Source organism: Aricia agestis, chromosome 2 (assembly GCF_905147365.1).
Source record: "Aricia agestis chromosome 2, ilAriAges1.1, whole genome shotgun sequence".
Classification (NCBI taxonomy): domain Eukaryota; kingdom Metazoa; phylum Arthropoda; class Insecta; order Lepidoptera; family Lycaenidae; genus Aricia; species Aricia agestis.
Window position 1 is genome coordinate 5,768,532 of NC_056407.1, and position 20,829 is coordinate 5,789,360.

General features: G+C 34.7%; 2 protein-coding genes across 4 annotated transcripts; one reads left to right on the top strand and one right to left on the bottom strand.

The window, feature by feature from the left end:
- The first annotated feature begins 8,401 nt into the window (after positions 1-8,401).
- On the top strand, positions 8,402-17,622 carry LOC121735069. 3 transcript variants are annotated; one of them, XM_042125759.1, is made up of 7 exons: positions 8,402-8,503; positions 8,984-9,093; positions 9,342-9,501; positions 13,605-13,728; positions 14,313-14,472; positions 17,047-17,145; positions 17,423-17,622. In XM_042125759.1, the coding sequence occupies exons 2-7, from the start codon at positions 9,034-9,036 to the stop codon at positions 17,609-17,611; spliced, it is 792 nt and encodes a 263-aa protein (XP_041981693.1). In that variant the 5' UTR covers positions 8,402-8,503; positions 8,984-9,033; the 3' UTR covers positions 17,612-17,622. The 3 variants fall into 3 exon arrangements, with proteins under 3 accessions (XP_041981693.1, XP_041981674.1, XP_041981685.1); XM_042125740.1 differs by having other exon boundaries at positions 9,022-9,093; XM_042125751.1 differs by having other exon boundaries at positions 9,022-9,093; positions 9,342-9,459.
- On the bottom strand, positions 14,691-16,780 carry LOC121735044 (differentially expressed in FDCP 8 homolog). The gene has a single exon (XM_042125713.1). The coding sequence runs from the start codon at positions 16,582-16,584 to the stop codon at positions 15,253-15,255; it is 1,332 nt and encodes a 443-aa protein (XP_041981647.1). The 5' UTR covers positions 16,585-16,780; the 3' UTR covers positions 14,691-15,252.
- Positions 17,623-20,829: the final 3,207 nt, after the last annotated feature.

The following is a 20,829-nucleotide window of genomic DNA, read 5'->3' on the forward strand; positions in this document are numbered from 1 at the left end:
TATGCGAACACAAACATAAAAACATACATACATACATACTTACATACATAAATACCTACACTTTTGAAATATTTTGGCACATTTGTTCAGACGCTGATATACGAAAATTAGGCAGTTCTGGAATATTACATACATACGCATCGAATTGATAACCTCCTTTTTTTGAAGTCGGTTAAGTAAAATCAACGCTGTTTTCAACGCCGTTGGGCATTAAACGTTAACCGTTCAAGTGTAGCCACCCACTTTAACGCGTTAAAATTATCGCAATAATCGTCGCGTTGTTGGGCATTGACGTTAAACGTTAGTGTGGCCCGAACATCATAATCTGCTTCGAAATAATCGACAAATAGAAATATTCAAGAAAATAAACGCACACTACTTGTATGAAAATAAGCACAAAATGGCCACGCGATGACGGGCTAAGACTACATCTATACTATAATCCTTTTTCCATGGTGTAGAGTGTAGATGGAGGAGAACTATCTCTCATAGAGTTCGACAAGGCTGTTTTTGAACGTGGCAAGAAAAGGAACTAACACTTCTATCATACAAAAACGTAATTTTTGACAGTTCTCCTTTACCAGCAGCGCACATTGACTGACATTGACACATTCAATTAAAGCCTTGTCGAACTGTATGTAAAAAGTGTCCGGTGACATGCGTTAAATTAGGGTGGTGCTACAGTAGCAACAGGGTAAATTTTAAATGATTTAGCAGCTTTTATTTCAGATATTTTAGGTTATATTTTAATATATTTTGTCACCAACGGCTACATTCATTCCAGGGTCCAGGGAGGGTAGATGGAGGAGAACTATCTTATATGGGGGATATTTGAAAAAGTGTCCAGCTGTACGCAGTAAATAACAGTTGAAAAATCCTCCAAGAGTGGTGATAGATGCAGCAAAGGGTATCGAATGAATGTAGCCGTTGGTGACAAAATATAAATTGAAGTTCGCCGAATAGCCGAGTCACAGAATTACTGGGTTAATACCAATATATTTTGAAAAATAACTGAAATAACTAAAATACCTAAAATAGCTGAAATAAAAGCTGCTAAGGCCCGATTCGACCAAACTTGAAGTTACACGAGTATAACTATCATGAGAATAATTTTACTTCTTTAATTTACTCTAGGATATTATCGTTTGCATTTTACCAAGTTACTCAAAGAGTATGAAATAAAATGCCAATTATAGTTCACAATGACGCCGACCGTGACATTTGACACCCTGTTGTGCAACTATTCTCAGTTTAATATTTACTCCACCAAAATAGCCCGTGTAAATATTTACTCCCGTGTAATTACCTTACTCTTGGATTAGAAGTTGGAAAAACGCAAAACCAGCTTACTCTTAGATTAGGATACAGTTATACTTGAGTAAAATTTTACTCCAGTTTGGTCGAATCCGCCCTAAATGATTTAAAATTTACCCTGTTGCTACTGTAGCGCCACCCTAATTTAACGCATTTCAGCGGACACTTTTTACATACAGAGATAGTTCTCCTCCATCTGACACTCCATAGTCAGCACTTATAGTCTGTCAAAAAAAGAAAGTGGCAACATCGTAGTGTCATCCCTTTTAAATCAATCTTATGCCGGCTCTTGATATAGGCGAACGCGTTGGCCAACGCGTCTGCAGACGCGTTGGCAGTGCGCTTGCAACGGCGTTTGTGAGTAATCCACACATAGGAAGGTCGTTCAGTATGCTTTGGATCGCGCCAATGTGCGGACGGATCAAAATGGATGTTTAGTCGCTAACAGCTGCAGCTGTTTATTTATTCACAGCTTATAATTACTTTGTAAATGTGGACAAGAAAAAGTTTTTAAAGAGTATTCTGGAAATAAATAAATAAAAGGCGAGAAAACGTAACAAACAAAGAAATAAACTCACTTTTACATAATATTTTATAATATTAAAATAATATAAGTAATTATTTTATTACCTACTTATTATTTATTAAATTATTACATACAAAAATTATTACATATTATAATAATTATCATAATTATAACTCCGGGCAAACTGATCGCGCGGCCTATGTGTGGATGGAGCGCGAAGCTTGCGACAAATGTCCTTTGATCTTTTGCCGACATTTCCGACCCGCGCGGCAAGCTCGCAGATGCGTCGGCCAACGTCTAAATACCTACGGCCAACGCGCGAACGCCCGTTCTACACATTGGGCCAACGCGTCTGCAGACGCGTTGGCCAACGCGTTCGCCTATATCAAGTGCCGGCATTAGAAAAAAGGGATGACACTACGATGTTGCCACTTTTTGACGACCTCTGTGGCTCAGTGCGGGTTTGAATCCCGCCGACGGAACAAAAAGATTTCAAAGTTCCTGGGTCATGGATGTGTATTGAATATGTGTATCATATAATAAAAATCTTAAATATATGTATAGTACAAAAAGTATTATATATATTTCCGTTGTCTGGTACCTGTAACACAAGTCCTTGAGGTACTTACCACGGGGCCAGACTGACGTGGTATGAAGCGTCCATAGATATATATTTTTCTTCACTTCTTTGACAGATTATAGGTCTTCTAATACGCCATAGAAGAAAATACAGTTCGACAAGGCTTTATTTGAACGTGGCGAGAAAAGGAACTAAACGCTTCTATCAATGTAGAAAAACGTCATTATTGAGTTTTGACATGACGTGTTTGACAGTTCTCCTTTACCAGCAGCGCTCCCGTCAATGTCACCCACGTTCAAATAAAGCCTTGTCGAACTGTAATATTTAAACGGGTACCGTACTTTTACCTACGCTTACTTTACCATAGGGGAAAATAATACACTGTATAGTCTGTCAAGAAAGTGAAGAAATTAAAAAGTGGCAACATCGTAGTGTCATCCCTTTCAAATCAATCCAAGAAAAAACGGGCCTTGGCATTCGGATCTTATCACCGTTTTAAGTGTCTAAGCCATAAAGTTAATATACCTAGCGAAATAGAGCAACAATCTCGAGCTGTCAAACGAAACCGAAACTGGTTTCATCTGTGTGTAAAAAAATGTGTAGGTACGTATACACTTACACAAGCATGATTGAACATGATTTCTATGAGAATTAAAATTGTCAACATGCGGCCCGTGCCGACTGGACGTCAAAAAAAGAAAGAGTGCTGCTGTCATGTATCACACGTCTCTTTTTACCACGCAGTGTTACTGATAGTGACATCTCTCTTGCTCAGGCTTTTGTCTCTCTATTCCGCTAGGTTTATTAACTTTATGGTCTAAACCATAGATTTAATATATACTGTCGTATTATATTCTGTGACTATGCCGAATTACCGCGGCGGAAGTTCGGCTTGATTCCGCCTGCAATGTATTTAAATTCGGTACCGATGAGGATGACACACCATACAGAAATTCCGTCGCGTTATATATTATTGTTTCTACATGCGTTTGACATTGCTGACGTAATCATGCGGAATGTCCGCCGCGGAACTTCGACATGGTGTGTTAAGACACTTATAATAAAATCGGCCAAGTGCAAGTCGGACTCGCGCACGAAGGGTTCCGTACCGTTATAGAGCAAAAATAGGCCAAAAATTGTGTTTTTTGTATGGGAGTCCCCTTTAAATTGGAATTTAATTTAAATAGTACCTATTACTTATTTATTATTAAATTACACATATATCTAAGGCCTTTGTGAAAATTTCAAGTGCCTACCTGTTGCCATTATTGATATTGAGCAAAAAAGGTAAAAAATATCACGTTTGTTTTATGGGAGCCCCCCTCAAATATTATTTTATTTTTAGTATTTGTTGTAATAGCGGCAACAGCTGATATACTTACACAATCTGTAAAAAATTCAGAAGTCTAGCTATAGCGGTTCTTGAGATACAGCCTGGCGACATATAGACAGACAGACAGACAAACAACGAAGTCAGTAATAGGGTCCCATTTTTACTCTTTGGGTACATTACGTAGTTTATTATATCCTCTTTGCTTTGGGTACGGTACGGAACCCTAAAAATTGAAAACGAGAATAATAAGCATTAAAATTATTGTTAATAATATTATTATAATATTAATTTTTGTACCATTCAATTGCAATGTTCTTTAGAGTTCATTATTATTTTATTTATAGGTAATTATCACCCTTCAATTACAATTCACATGAACCAGAAATAAATAATTTATAATGCGTAAATCTACTTACAAAACATTTATTATACACACTCTAATATATATAAGAGAGAGGTACACTCAAATATTTTTAAAATTATGATTATTGATAAATAATTGGCCAAGTACGAGTCGGACTCGCGCACGCAGGGTTCCGTACCATTTAAGAGCAAAATGGGAGCCCCCCTTAAATATTTGATTTATTTTGTTTTTAGTAAGTATTTGTTGTTATAGCGGCAACAGAAATACATAATCCGTCAAAATTTCAACTCTCTAGCTATCACCGTTCTTAAGACACAGCCTGGAGACAGACAGACGGACAGACTGTAAAACTCTGGAATGGACTGTCACCAGCAGTATTTCCGGACCTACGACCTGCAAACCTTAAAGCTTAGAGCGTATACCCTCTTATAAGGCCGGCAACGCACCTGCAGCTCTTCTGATGTTGCGAGTGTCCATTTATTTAATAAAAAAAAAAGACAGACATCAAAGTCTTAGTAATAGGGTCTCGTTTTTACCCATTGGGTACGAGACCCTTAAAAGGAAGTCTAAGGAGCTACTTCGGTGGCTGTGAGAGGAATTCTCATTATCATTTTAAGAACTTAAGAACCATTAAGAACTGTTTTAACTTTTTATTCCATTTTCAGTATTGAACCCATACATGACGTCTTAAATTAGGCGACACATTCAGATGGCGGAGGCTTAGACCGGCCCTCCGCCACGACCGGTGTCCCGAGTAGCAACGGACCTCCATAGTCAGACGAGTAAAGCTGTCGTATATATACAGAGCACACGCAAAAACTTCGATAGCGCGATTCAAGATTCCATTACTGATTGGTCGAAACCGGTGACGCGATTTACGTGGGTAGGGAACGTATACGATGTCCGTCCCAAGGTGAAAGTCAATAAGTAAGGGGTTATAGAATGCAGTTTGCTTGTAGTAAAGTCACGCACAGCACAGTATACTGTAATAAGGAAATGCAAAAATATCTATAAAATATAATTATGAAAATTTAATCTTAATATTTATGATTTTTTTGGTAGGTAGTATATTATACCGTTACTTGTACCGTTGGGCGTTGGGCCTTGGGCTATGTACGAAATATTCCATTTTTCTTTCTTTGAGTTTCATCTTTTGACTACAATAATTCATAGAAGAGAATACAGTTTAGTTTATTGTTATACGGTAAGTATATAAAATTCTCGTGTCACAATGTTTGGTTACCGTACTTCTCCGAAACGGCTTTACTGATTTTTACCTTTATATGCATATTCAGTAGGTCTAAGAATCGGCTACTGGCAACTTTTTATATTGATAAGTAAATAAATAATTGTAAATTATTACAACTCGAGACTCGAGGCGACCATTTTTTGTTCGACGGGATACCGATGGACGTTGCCATGGTAACATACTTAATTAGTCACTTAAATAAAAAAAATATGGGCGAAATACTTTATATAGCAAAACAACTTTTGCCGGGACAGCTAGTGTTTTATAAAACTTTAACGTTCAATTCATGTCTTTAATTATATCATCAAATGGATTAGTTTAGTTATTTTTTACATTTTTATACACCTTATTAAATAGTTTAATGCTATACTTGCAAAATATAAATTATAGAGTAAATAAAATTATAACGTCTTATTATAAGTAAGTATCTAAATCCTTTGCATTGATAAAAATTGATCAATAATATTAGGTATGTGACTTGGTGCGTTTCTGTTTCCAGCTGTCCACGTTAAGGCGCAATAACGACCCACTTACGTTTAGTTTACGTCAGCAACTCTCTACGTAGAGGTATGACTCCCGCTGATCTAAATTATACTCTGTGAGTAACATAATAAAACCTGAAATTGCAGCACAGAGATGTAAACAGTAGCGTATACGTGGGGAATCAAAGCGTTTTACTGATCATTGTCACTCGTCAACATGATTCTAAGTTCTAATTAGTATCCACCTAATAAAAGACAAGACTTTGAAGAAACGTGATTCCTATTAGTCTATGGCAGTGAATAGTGATTCATAACCTTTTAGTCATAACCATTTTCCCAAACCTAAAGGACGCCATATTTAACTATAACCATAACTTTAACTTTAACCACGCCTCTGGTGCAACCCAAACTAAGTATATTATGACATTAAAAATCGGCCTAGCGCGAGTCGGACTCGCGCACGAAGGGTTCCGTATTCCGTACCGTTAGGTATACTTATAGCGAAAATAAGGAAAAAATTGTGTTTTTTGTATCGAAGCCCCCTTAATTATTTATTTTATTTTAATTTTATTATTTAATATTAAAGTACACAATACACATATAATTGAGGATTTTGTGAAAATTTCAAATGTTTATATGTTACTATTAAGTATGGATTACGATCCAAAAAGACCAAAAAATAACGTTTGTTGTATGGCCTATATGGGATTAAATATTACATTTATTTTGTTTTTAGTATTTGTTGTTATAGCGGCACCAGAAATACTTACATAATCTTTGAAAATTTGAAAACAGCCTGGAGACAGACAGACAGACAGATAGACAGACAGACATCGAAGTCTCAGTAATAGGGTCCCGTTTTTACCCTTTGGGTACGGAACCCTAAAAACCATCACTCAACGCTACGGAGTCACTAATAGTGTGTACCTACAGTCATGAATAGTCAATGATGAGTAATACCCGGGTCAATTTATATCTATTATTATTTCGTCATCTAAAAACTTCACGAGCTCTACAAGACTCTGTCTTATTAAATTATTACTTAAAATATGTATAAAAGTATTTTTACATAGACAAAGAGACCATATTATTATTATTATTGCGAGCCACTGATATCCATTAAACAAGTACGTGTACTTGTATAATGGAGGTCAGTGTTGCGAGCAGATCGAAGTCACGATAAGTACTCAAGTCTTAATACTAAAGAAACCTGATTTACCCCTCTTACATTATTTGCACAGAGCAATGAGATGTAGAGTGTTTTTTATACATTTTTTAGATATTGTTTTTAAAACCATTGTAGTTGCTACTTGCTACTGAATGTACGCTTTTATAATTCCGGACGTCACGTTATCGTGGACGCCGACTTCCACAATAAAACGTTGGGTATGTTAAATGCTCTTTTGATTTTACGCACCGCGGACGTTTTGTGCGGTTCAGAAGAGTGTAGGCGTCGTGATGTCCTCTAACGTGCACGTTAAAAAGTTATCGTCGACGGAAATTTAAAAGCTCATATTCATATTATATTTCCATACATTTTACTTCCTCGTGTTATCGTTTTACCGCGAACGTTCACGTTATTACCGTCACGTCCAAAATTATAAAAGCGCACATTGTTTGCAAATATAATCTGTATTTACATGAGGCGTGAAGTCGTCATTCGTCCGAAAATATTATTTATTTAGTCAGCCAAAGATCCTGCAGTGAATGCATCTGATAAAATTAGGAAATGAAAATGACACGTCTTATAATTAATTTTTTTCGGGCAGTTGATAAAATAGCGAATTTTAGAAACATAATTTTATAGTAGGTATGTGCTCCACGCTTGATACAGTTAATATTATACAGTTTTTATTGCTTCAAAGTTAGTTTTCAGTACCACCGTGAAATCATGGGACACAAAATAAATTAATAACAATTTTGAAGTCTCTGTCAGTAGGCGCACTGCAGATCTGCATCGCGCTATCAGAGTTTTTGAAATCCGCAGCATATAAGCAAGCCTTTCACTTACTCTTGCGAGGAGTCCGTTGCCACGCGGTACGGCGGTTCACACAGCCGCTACATTTAAATGTGGCGCACACAAAATTATAAACCTTATTTCATGTCGTATAAGAACTAGACTTCAAGATTTGCCATTCTGTCGACTAGAGTAATTGCTAGATTTGTACTACGTACCGGACACAGGAGAATGACGAATGCTTGGACTTGACTGCTTACAGTCCTGACGTGGCTAATTTGACTCCTTTTTTATTTTCCCACCATTTTCCCACAAAAATATTAAAGTCCTTCAAACATTAATTTTGTATCGTTTATCGATTATTATCATTAAAATTAAAATGAGCCTAATTTTCAGAGAAATGTTCTGTGTACACATGTACATCTGCAATATTGAATTGATAATAATATTATTTGACTGTAGGTCTAAGTAGAGATTTGATATTACTAAATAAATGACATTAAAAAATTACTTAATAAGTAACTCTAACTTAATTTTACACCAACATACCTAGTAAGTACTCAAAGCGCATGCGACATTTATGTCACTTTCAACAATTCACAAAAACTACTTTGCAACAAATAAATATCATTTTTTTCTTATCCATGTGTTTAAAATTGAATTGCATGTGTAATACACAATCGCCAGACGATATAAAGGTAAGAACATCATAATTTTCTTCAATAACTTACATAAGAAATTATATTATTTACTTACTTACTTGCTAATAAACATTACTCAATCAGTTGTTCATTGTTATATTTTCGTCTTAATAATAAATTAAGTATGTAATATTATTTTAAATTTTATAACTGAATATACTTATCATTATTTCCAAAATTTTGCGAAAACAAATGGTTCTTGTAAATTTTTAGTGTTAGAAAAGTGCCTACTCAAATTTATTTGAAATGGTACTATTGAGGTATGTACGTCTACTTCACAGATCTAAAATTACATAAGTACTTGTAATTAATGAGTATCCATAGTTTAAAAACTGTATTTCAACAAAAAGTGAGGTTAAAAAAACTCTAACGCTAAAGCAACAAAGCCTTTGTTTTACCATACTTTAATGTTATAAACACACTCCATTCTCACAATTCACATAAATATGTATCATTAAAATAAGCAATTAATCAGAGTTATCTAGATCTATCTACTGAAAGAGGTGCAATTACAGCTAAGGTACAAGATGTCTCTCTCTGGTGGTTCAGGCGCTGTATTTTTCCTCGGCAGCAGAGCTCATTACCAGGTAACAGTACAGGCTGTACAGGTCACATAATTATTATTAGGTACCGTATAGGATAAGTATTTAGTCTACGGTCTACACTCTATACTTTAATTTTTATTTAATTTATAGAGTCTACCTAGCACACAACATAATGAAACAGAAATACGGAACCCTAAAATGTACAATTCGATAAAAACTTGAATTTATTTTCATTTAAAAACTTATAAATTCGTGTTATTTACAGTACTGCCTGTTTTTTTTAATTCAAGGTGTTAGATCAACCGTACGATAAGGACAATCGCAATACATCGACAGAAACTATTGCAAACAACTCAGTAGAGGAGCTATGGCCTAGCGAGAAAGCTGTGGACAAGAACTCAGATATCAGTAAGCTTAACTGGAATTTGGGTGGCAATGACATAAATAGTAGTAAGTTACGATAAAAATTACAACTTACAATTATTAGTGAATTATTCATCAATCATAAGCTAGTACAACTTACAAGTACACAAGTTCGGGAGTAAGTCCGGATAATTCAAGTTATTAGTTAACGCTAAATTAAACTAAGTATAGTTACGGTACCGTACGGGCAAGCGCGTACACAAAATTGTATCATCAGCATTTGACACGATTTAAGTATGTAATAGTTAGCATTAACTTCAGTTCGCATTCGGTCACCAATGATTCCGCGCGTACTCATCTCATTCTATCAGTCCATCAATAAACGACATTAGTATCAAAAACGGACTTTTTCTCGCTCTCTATCAAATCAATATCAATCTATCATAAAAGGTTGTGCGCACCGTACATCTTTTTTGGTCCTTCGAGCCGGATTTGAACCAGCGACCTATGGAGGCTATGGATCTCAAAGTGAAAATGTGAAAAAAATCACGGGAGTAGGAAATATTACGCTGAATTTAAAAGGAAAACTATCACGGCTAAGAAAACTTCATAAGTTATCGAGTAATAGTCGATCAACATAAAAAAATGTATTCGGCGAAGTATAAAGGAACTTTTCGTTCAAATACCTTTGAAAGTAACTGAGATGATGTTGTTAGTAGTATTAAGTATAAAACACGTTATAAATGTACATTCATTGACCATACAAAAATTTAAAAAACTAGCGGTACTACGGAACCCTATATTGCGCGTGGCCCGACACGCACTTGGCCGGTTTTTTCTTGATTTATTTGAAAGAGATCAACACTACGATGTTGCCACTTTGTAATTTCTTCACTTTTTTGACAGACTATACTTAGCTCCGTGGACTATACATACGCGCCCTCAAGTACCTACTACCACAAAATAGATAATAGTACAAGTACTACTACCTACACAGTTTAATAATTAGCAATATTACTCCTAATTTTTTAAAGAATGCTTCTGTATAAACCTACCCTATACCTACTTACTTGGTACTACTAGAAAAAATTAATTATATTATTCTAATATATATTCTGTGCCTATACACAAACATCTTTAAAAGCTAATTTAAAAACCTATTTTTAATATTATTCAACTAGCTGTCCCGGTGAACTTCGTGTCACTTTAAAACCTTCCCTGGATTTCTACGAATATTTTAAGACTAAAATTAGCCCAATCCGTTCAGCCGTTTTCGAGTTTTAGCATTACTAACACAATTGTAAATCAATTTTTATAGGTATTGTATAAATATCAAGCATCGAAATTCGAACGATGAACGTACCTACTTACGTAACATTTGTTTGAAAAATTTTGTGCTCGCCGCTCGTAGGTCATGTCAACAGCTGTCAACAATTATTATGTAAATAATCGGCCAAGTGCGAGTTGGACTCGCTCTAGAAGGGTTCCGTAGTCCGTACCACTACAGAGCAAAAATAGGCTAAAAATTGTGATTTTGTATGGACCCCCCGTAAGTGGGCCCCTTATTTATTTAAGTATTTAAATTTTATTCTTAATTATTAAAGTACACAACTGAGTATTTTGTGAACATTTCAAGTGCCTAGGTACTTATAATTTGTTGTTATAGAATATAGCGGCAACGACTGTTGCCGCTATAACACATGACGCACAAGCGTTTTTGAGTTACAACTTACAGCCTGCCGCCCTGTGACAGATGGACAGTCATCGAAGTCTTAGGTTGGGTTGCACCAGAGGCGTGGGTAAAGTTAAAGTTAAATATGGCGTCCAAACACCCCATATTCTCATACGACATCTGTCAATTTAATCCGGTTATAGTTAACCCTTAATTCGACCCTAAATAGCGGGCTATACGTTTACTTTAAAAAATTCTAGCTCGAAAATTATTCCATATTTTAATGAGGTTTCTGTATTGTATTATTAAAAAACTCTTCTAGTTTTTATACTATTTTATATGTTTCAAAGAAAAATAATATAAAATATCGAAAAGTGTAAACCTAAGTCGATGGTTTGCGTTTTTAAATAATGTTATTTAAGATATTTAAAATGGTCTAAGTTACACTTTAGCAATAGTTATTAATTGTTAACTATCTGAATCATGCGACTGAATAATAATTTGGACAAATCTGCTTTCATATCATACCTATAATTATGCCTAAACTATACGTTTAGCCGATTATACATTGCCGCTTTCTCTGAAATCACACTACGAAATTCTACGTATAGCGAGTTTCACTTCGTCGAATTAAAGGTGAAGTCGGTACTATCATCCTGGACCTTTTGTGAACTGCTGCAGCTGGACCTGTTGGACTTATTGGACTTAAACTTTGTCCATGGTCTTCATTATACTTAATATTTCGACATTTGGTCTCAGATTTGATAATATTTATGGGAAAATTGTTCGGCCTCTTTAGTCTTAGCTTACTTTTGTACTGGTCTATGAAAAATATTTTGGTTATTCTAGGAATTTTACATTTCTACTCACTCTAAGCTCTTACAAAGCTTTCTTTTCCTCATTGAGTGAGATGTAGCTTACTGAAAAAAGTTTTTCTGATATTCCTAATTTTGTATAAATTGGTAAATTGCTAGTTTGAGGCATTTCTTTTTAGTTGTCAATGATTTTTTTTATAAAAAATACATGAAAGGCCTTTTAAAGGCCCAAAAGTATAGCTGGACACGATAACTGAGCTTTTTTTACAAAATTTAATTAATTGATCTTTACTTCTAGATGAAAACCCTCACCAACCACCTTGACTAAAACACTTTTAGTAGGTACATAGATGGATACTAAATCAGTTTTTGATATAATATTATCTTTTACAGTGTTTATCCTGTGGTTCTCTAGGTATATGACTCCATTATAGGTCATGAAACATTTTGTTAGAGCTTTCAAAGTTTCTGTCATTACTGCACCTTTGCCAACCAGCCATAAGTAAGTTATATAGCTATATTTTATTGAAATTTCAATGTTTTTACAGATCAGGACCTTAAAAGCGTCTTCTAAATGCTTTCTGAAATCAGCCAGTTGATAAATACTTTTACTCGAAGCTTCAGAAGCTTTTATCTGTGAATGTTCTTAGTAGTCAAATTTTGATTAATTTTAAAATACATAAAAAAAACCTGCAATTTGTAGAAAATTACGTTTGAAATTAAGTCTATAATGTAGCTACTACTCTATGTGGACATGTAACACCCTAAAAAAGGACATTTATACTTAATTATCTTTTGCAGAAACTTATAACTACCCCTATGTTTCATCCCCAATAAAAGTCACTGCTTGGGCAAATTGATAAACAAGCCAAAGAAACAGCTATTATTTGTCCTAACTTAGCCTTAAAACCAATTAATTATTTTAAATTTTATTTATTTATTTATTTAATAATTTATGTACACATAATCGTTAACAGAGAAAACTTAAAATAAGATATACACTTTAGTACAAAGGTACTACTTATTCCAATTGGAATCTCTTCCAGTAGACCTGTTACAGGAAACATTAAAAAAGAGGTAACAATAGGTAGTGCACACGACAATTTAACAATAACGTACATATAAAGAATATTAAAAATTACATATTTTTTTAATTTCTAAAAAAAAATTAAATGTAATGTGCTCTGAATCAGAGTTGCATAGCGGGCTATACGTATATATTGGAAGGGCGTTTTGTAGGTACCCGGCAATGTATAATATACTATACTATTATTTTCTCGAAAATTGTCAAATAGGGATTTTTTTTTATTTTTCTGTACGTCTTTAGACACTACAGGAAAGGTATATGAACAAAAAAAAATCGTGAAAAAAAATTCTGTCGAATTAAGGGTTAAGGTTAAAGTTAAAGTTAGTTGGTGCAACGCAGTCTAAGCAATAGGGTTCCGTTTTTACCCTTTGGGTACGGAACCCTTAAAACAATTAAAAAACAAAAACATAGAGCAAAATAATACATGATACATCGGATAAATAAAAACAAAGATATTATCTTTGAATAAAAAAATAGAGTTGAAAAAAGAAATCAAAGTAAAGAGGCCCATTCACGGCAGGACTGCACGGCAGTCCTGCCGTGAATGGGCCTTTTAAGTAAGTAAGTATAAAAAATATTTCAATTTGTGATTTAAGTATGTTTATTTTTAATTTAGTGTTTCATGAGCGGCAGTTTCAAAGTGGCAACCATTGCATCAAGAGACGAGCCAAAAGGCATTCCACCGAGGCCTTATTAGGCGAGGACTTAAAACCTTCAGCGTTGAACAAACTGAACAATAGGTAAGCTCATTCATGTGGTAAAATACATAAATTTAATAAGCGCAGAGCGCGACCTTGCTAGATCTGTGGTAAAAATAAATAATATAAGTAAGTAAGTACTTATAAGTTTTAGTAGGCTTCCTCAATAGGGCTACCTGCTTCCAAGTTCCAAACACTATGTCCAATTATATTTTTAGTAAGACAGCCAGCTTTTCTAATTTATTTGTCACAGTAAGGTAAATGACTAGTAGATTGGACAGTACCAGTCATTGGAAAAAGCACAAAAACACAATATTTATTTGCTTTAAAAAATTCCTGTTTTTAAAGTAAAAGAACGCCAGAAAAACAGTCAGTTTTTAAAGCAACATTAATAAATATGGTGTTTTTGTGGTTTTTCCAACGACTAGTACTGTCCAAACTACTAGTAATTTACCATATATTTTAACTCTGGTTTCTGACCTTACCCGCGTAAGGAAATATTGTCTACTTTTTTTCGAAAAGAACCCTATGTGTCAAAGGCCAGAATCCAAACTTTTACCCAAACAAGTTAACAGACACATAGGTAAATATTATATTTAAAGCTTACATATATTTTCCAATGCCAGTGAGCCTGAGAAGAAGACTTCTCGGCGCAGTTCCGTGATGCAGTTCTTCTCTTCTCTGTCGCGTCGGAAGAGAGGGCCAGAAGTCCAGTACTTGCAGCAGATGGACACGGGCATCATTACATGTACTTACCGGGAATCCTGCAGGTGTTTGGATTGTCAGGTATGGAATTTAAGATTTTAAATTGATCTGCCTCTGGCTTCATATACTTACAATGAAAGTCACAGTTCATAGTAGCCAACCGAACTTAATAACATTTTTATAATACTTAACTAAATTGTTAAATTACTTACTTATATTATTTTTATTATTATAAATTATAATAAAATATTATTTCTAGGTAAATAGTAAGATAAATATGATTAGTTTTAAAGAAAAGACATGTTTAAAACAGTATATTTTATTACAACCAAAAGTAATGAATTGATAAAGACTGTTTTACATATTTTATGCCCAGCTTTTACACTTATTGAGGCCTCTCACATTAAGCACCAACACTTAGCAAGTGAAATTTTCATAAATAAGTGAAACAGATTAAATATAACATTATTGCTTTGAGTCAATAAGTATTCTTAGTTCAATCCATATTTTGTCCTCTCAAATTTTTATGTTAAGGTAAAGTCTACATCATAATATTATGTTTGTCATACTAAAGGAATAAACTGGGTTACCATCTTTTAGAACATTAATTTATGTAATCTTATTATCATTCAAAATCACAGTAAAAATACCCAAGTTAGCTTTAAAGCTATAAATCTCGCAATTTTTAAATAAGTGCTTATATACAATGAATTTACAATACATTTTTAATTATGTCTATTAAATATTGTTAGAAGTTTTGTTCTATTTTATCAAGCCACATCATACTAAATAGTAAATACACAAACAACTATATTTGAAAGCATATCAAAATTGTACAAAATAATAACAATAATCAAAAAATTAGTCAACAAATTTGTCAATATCATATACAGAATTTGTGTCCACAACATCTGAAGTGGTTGGAGTGTTTTTCTTCCTCTCATTCAGCCTCCAACACTTCAAACAATTCTGCCCCTTCCTCAACCAGCAGCTTCTATGATACATATTATTGCATTTGTCACACATTATGGCACCACTGTCAAATGGGTACAGCACCTCATTGTTACCACAAATTTCACACAGATAGCCTTTTCCGGAGCACCGAGCACATCCAGTGATATGACTCCTGCAAGATTCAGTCAGTTCAGTTAATTCAGATTCTAAGCTACCATCATTGATGGCTTGTAAATGTGCCATACTGTATTTTTTATTAACATCACCGAGTTGAACAAATAAAGGGGACAACAGGGAAGATCCTTCAGCACAAGCGCAGAGGTATCTTCGCATCCATTCCAAATCTTTTCTCATTTTATGAACCCACTCCAACTCGGCTATGAACTTAAACAGTCTATTGTTAGTGTTTTCTACATCAATATACGGTCGAGACCAGGACAATGTCAACATCTGGTATGCTATACGAGATATGTATCTCTTTTCCCAGTCCCAGTTGTGAACAACCCTGGCTGGGATGGCAGACAGATCATTCCAGTGACAGGTTGTGCAGAAGTATAATCCAGTATAATCACACAGCCTTGGCTCATTCCAGGTATCCTTAAATGTCAGAGCTGTGCTGCATTCGGCACACTTATAATCTTGAGCAGCCAAACCTTTTTCTGGGCATATACCCATTTCAAAGTGTCCCTTTTCTGTCATAACCACATGAGCGCACACTCTACACACATCATCTATACATTTATAATGACATACATATCCACAGTCAGTGCAGATGTATGAGTTTTGAACGATGCTCCAGATAACTCCACTACAATGATCGCAATACTGTTTTCTATTAGCGACACTAGTCTGCTGCTCGAAATGATGACCTTTGATCGCCACCCGTTCCCTAATTCCTCCATCTTCATCCTTGATATCTTCTAAGCGCAGTCTCAATTCTACTAAATAGCGTACCAACCATTTTCTCTCATCTGAACACTGCGGGGAACTTAAAACGATATCTTTACATTGGTTTATGGCTCTTTCAATTTCTTCTCTGGTGGCTGAGCTGTGAATTTTTAGTTTCTTATTGGCGATCGACTTTGGTATATAGTTCGAGTCGCAGCTTTCGTCTGCCGATACACACCCCGATGTTGAGGAAGACGACCGTGACGTCACATCAGCACTTAGTGGGCTGCAGCATATTAAGCTGCTTCGATATTTGGGAGAATCATTTGCTAAGGCCGAGGCCATCGTCATTTACACGGTAATTAGCACTACACTCACTGGCAGATATTTGTTTCGTTGTTTTTCATCTGTACAGCCTATTACGCAGAATTATTGTATATCACACTTTATTCTCGTGCACTATATATGTACATGATTTTCTTTGTTTTGAACTAAATAAATTGTATGATTGATGAGTAATGTTTTCGTAATAATTTTTTGATTGTATTCCGTGTTTGTCTATGGTTTTTATAGCTGTCATTGATAAATTGTGTCAAGTTGACACTTGACATAATGACAACAGATAAAAAATATGCGTAATCCATAGACATTTTTTTTAATTCGTCCCGGTCGGGACAGGCAAAGGGAGCGTTGCCCATACAACCAGTAATCCATAGACATTCGATGATATGCGCTAGTGATGTACCAAAAATCGTTCAATTCCGAAAAAACCGCAAAACTTTTGAAATTTATGATTTTTCTTTTATATTTCAGGGTCGATATTTTGAATGTGCTGAAGATAGTGAAGATTACAGTTCAGATGATGAAGACCATTATTTTGTGGAGAAACCTGGAGGGCTCGTTGATGACGACGTATGTAATTTTTAAATTTCTCTGCGGACCTACCAAATACATATTATTTGCAAACTTGTAGTTCCACTCAGATATCTATTTAAAAGTTAATTAGATACGATAAACTACTACTGGTCGGTCGAATATCTCACTGCCTTAGCGTTGTATACGACAAGCCAAAACGCAGTCACACCATAAGGACGGCATTAAACTACATCCACGGATAACATTTCTCTAGGATATTAATTTAATATTACTACTTAGTACTTTTGTTTGTTAATATTTTTTTATGTTACAGCTATTCTTGGTACCCAAGTTATTCAAGGAAGCGGAAGAATTGGAAAAATCTGAACAACACGTCCCAGAGGAAAAAGTACGGAACGAAGGCGGCGACACGGACAACCAGTTGCAAATGGAGGTGGCTGCGAGCACTTCCGCCATGCTCAATCTGTTACTCTACCATCCATTCTCATGTGCCATACAATAAATGTTCGAATTTCAATATTACGGCTTCTCCACGTTTGACGTTGGCCTATGATGACTGTATAGAGGGAATATAATTATATTCGTCTATGATCGCCGATATCTTGTGCATGCGAATTGCGCAATCATAATCATAATCATGGCCCACCATAGAAGTAGAGCCGTACCTAAGTAGGCACTCGTTAAGAGCTTACTATTTAAATGTAATAATTTACTTACCTGAGCTGTGGCATGGGCGTAGCCATACTGGGGCAAGCGCTTGCCCCACCCTGGCTGATGGCTCTGATCTAACTAAGGTGCCTAAAAATTTTTTTCAACTACAATCATAATTCATAATATCCGTAAGAAAGTTACACACAAATTAGTAGGTACATTAAAAAAAGTGCGATCAAAACAAAAAGGGCGCTCGAATTACGCGCGCACCGCTGCGGTCTTTTGAAAGCGAGCGGTATTACCGTAGATTAACTGAATAGGTATTACATTTTATTAAAACGCGTAATCGCGTAAGATCGAATATAATTAATACTAGCTATTTGACCGAGCTTCGCTCGGTATTCGATAATAAAACACGAATAAAATGAAATTTTCTAAAAATGATTCCTAGCATCGTTGGAGCCGATTCCGAGATTTCAATTATATATATAATTTACTCATATATATATACAAGAATTGCTCGTTTAAAGATATAAGATATGCAGATAAGGAATTCGGTGGTCCTTAAAGCAGCACTTACTGACCATCTATAGCTTATAACAAATAATAAAATATGCCTATATCTGATAATATCCAGTGTACAAAGTCTATTTTGCTTATGCAATAAACAAATTAAGTGATTAAAGTAAGTACGATAGTTTTACATAATTACTCTATTGATTTTTAAAAAATTGATTGCAAATACGGACCATTCAGATTTCAGACGTCGATAGTGTACGGATCACTTCACTCCCATACTAACTCAGAAGAAAGATGTAAGTCTGAATGGTCCGTAAAAAGCGGTAATCAAGACTATCTAAATACTTCATAAGTTAAAGTGTTTTGCTAATGTTGAAAGCTTGAAATAACCTTTTTATAATTAATGTTATAATTAAGAAAAAAAATTTGGATTTTATGAAAATTCTATTTTATGTAATACTTAATCAAAAACGAAATCACTCATTAACTACTCACATAGATATAAGTACTGTGATCGGTAGTCACGAGTTCTCGCAATGAAAAACATCTAAGTACCTACTTAGTTTCTTTCATAGAGATGTACACAAACAACATGGAAATTTTGTCATTAAAGTACATCATACCTTTGGGAATTATCAAATATGTACGTAACATAAAGTGAGTGATCGTGACTACTAAAATAAAAATTAAACTTCGAATGCGTCCGTTGCAAAGCCAGAGGGTTCGTTACTTAATAATATTTTAATGATTGCTTGGACCTTGCATTTGATCCTAGTATCCATAGTTATGGCCTACTTAAGTGAGATTAAACTGTGATTTTAAGATTATTTTATCTATTCTTAAGTGTGGTGGTTTACGCCGATTGTTCTTTATATAGTTAATAATTAATATTTATTCAAAGGAATAAAGTATGAGGCGCACAACTACGATTAAGTGATTGAAAGAACTGACTAGATTTCGCGCAACGGAACGTTGAATATTTATTATTATATTGTATTGATTTTGTTAAGGTGGTTTTCTATTTATGCGATCAAGTCGTGCGACAAGTGGGCGTGGTCCAGTACGCGTCGCGCGGCCAGTAGGCGTGGCTGAAAAATTTGTTTTTTTTTACTCGCTACAATAAAACAGCAAAAGTGGTTTCTCAAAAAATGACACACCAACGCAATTTGCCAAATATGCTTTCTGAATAATAATTCTGATTGATAAAAACTCGAACTAATAAAAAAAATTAAATAATTAAGGCTGGATTGAAGATGTATTAAAAATTTAAAATGGTGTAAACGGGTTACTTATTCGTTGGTTCGCCGAAGAGGTCGCTTAGATCGAAATATCACTTTTGATAGCTATATTGAAAGTTGGGAGTGCCAAAGTGCTAAGTTGTCGGCCGTGGGCATAGAGTATACATTATAGCAAGCTATAGAGTGCTTCTAACAAGGTATGAACTGTAAGCACGAGTGTGAACATATTTTCCTATAAGCGTCAAACGATGGCGAATGGAACATCACTAGACTTGCGTTATACGTTTGACAAGTATCTATAGAACTTCTGCTTACGATCGGCACAACGGGGAACGAGCGATGCGCGCGCTCTATAGCTTGCTAATGTATACTCTAAGGCCGTGGGGCTCATAAACATTTTCTCATTAGATTTAAGTAGACAATATCATGTTATAAACATTCCAATTTTAATGTTATGAACCAAGGACGTTGAATTATTTCAACATCCTTGTTATGAACATTACAATTTTAATGTTATGAACCAAGGACGTTGAATTATTTCAACGTCCTTGTTATGAACATTACAATTTTAATGTTATGAACCAAGAACGTTGAATTATTTCAACGTCCTTGTTATGAACATTACAATTTTAATGTTATGAACCAAGGACGTTGAATTATTTCAACGTCCTTGTTATGAACATTACAATTTTAAAATTGCAAAAATATTATAAAATGATTAATGTCATTATTTAAGTAAATGTTCTAAAACTCAATAAAATATTGAAGCTGATAAAAATATCCAGTTTTATTTCATCCTCCATCCTTACTCCTGTCTATAATAATATTAAAATTTTATACGTAGTTTATAATGAATTAACTTTTGAGGATACTAGGTTTTTTTTAATCATCATTACTTCACATTACGGTTTTATTGTAATTATATAATATTATTAAGTAATATAACAATGAATTAACAAGTTACAACTTACAAATTACAATCTAATAATTAAATGATTAAATTATTTAACAATAATAATAATAATCCAAGTATTTACAAACATAATATTATCTAAACACTAAAACATACAATCTAAAATATACAAATATATACAAACTTAAAGTATAAAGCTATAAAAGAAAAATTTCCCCAGGTCGTCCCCACCTGGCAGAGTGCCCAGCAAGCTGACAGCATTGCCACGTTGGATGGCAATTACTATCCGCTGTGCCAGGTAGCTCCCGGCTCTGGGGTCTCGGGTGGCTTCAATAAGCTTCTTAGATATCTGTCTAAAAAGCTCATGTGCCCCCGGACCCCATGCGCCTAGGGTTTCCA

Coding starts and splice junctions, on each gene's coding strand:
- LOC121735069 (XM_042125740.1), top strand. CDS start 8,450: ATGTGTTTAAAATTGAATTGCATGTGTAATACACAATCGCCAGACGAT. Junction 9,502..13,604: donor TGGCAATGACATAAATAGTA/GTAAGTTACGAT, acceptor TTTTTAATTTAG/TGTTTCATGAGCGGCAGTTT. Junction 14,473..17,046: donor GCAGGTGTTTGGATTGTCAG/GTATGGAATTTA, acceptor TTTATATTTCAG/GGTCGATATTTTGAATGTGC.
- LOC121735044 (XM_042125713.1), bottom strand. CDS start 16,584: ATGACGATGGCCTCGGCCTTAGCAAATGATTCTCCCAAATATCGAAGC.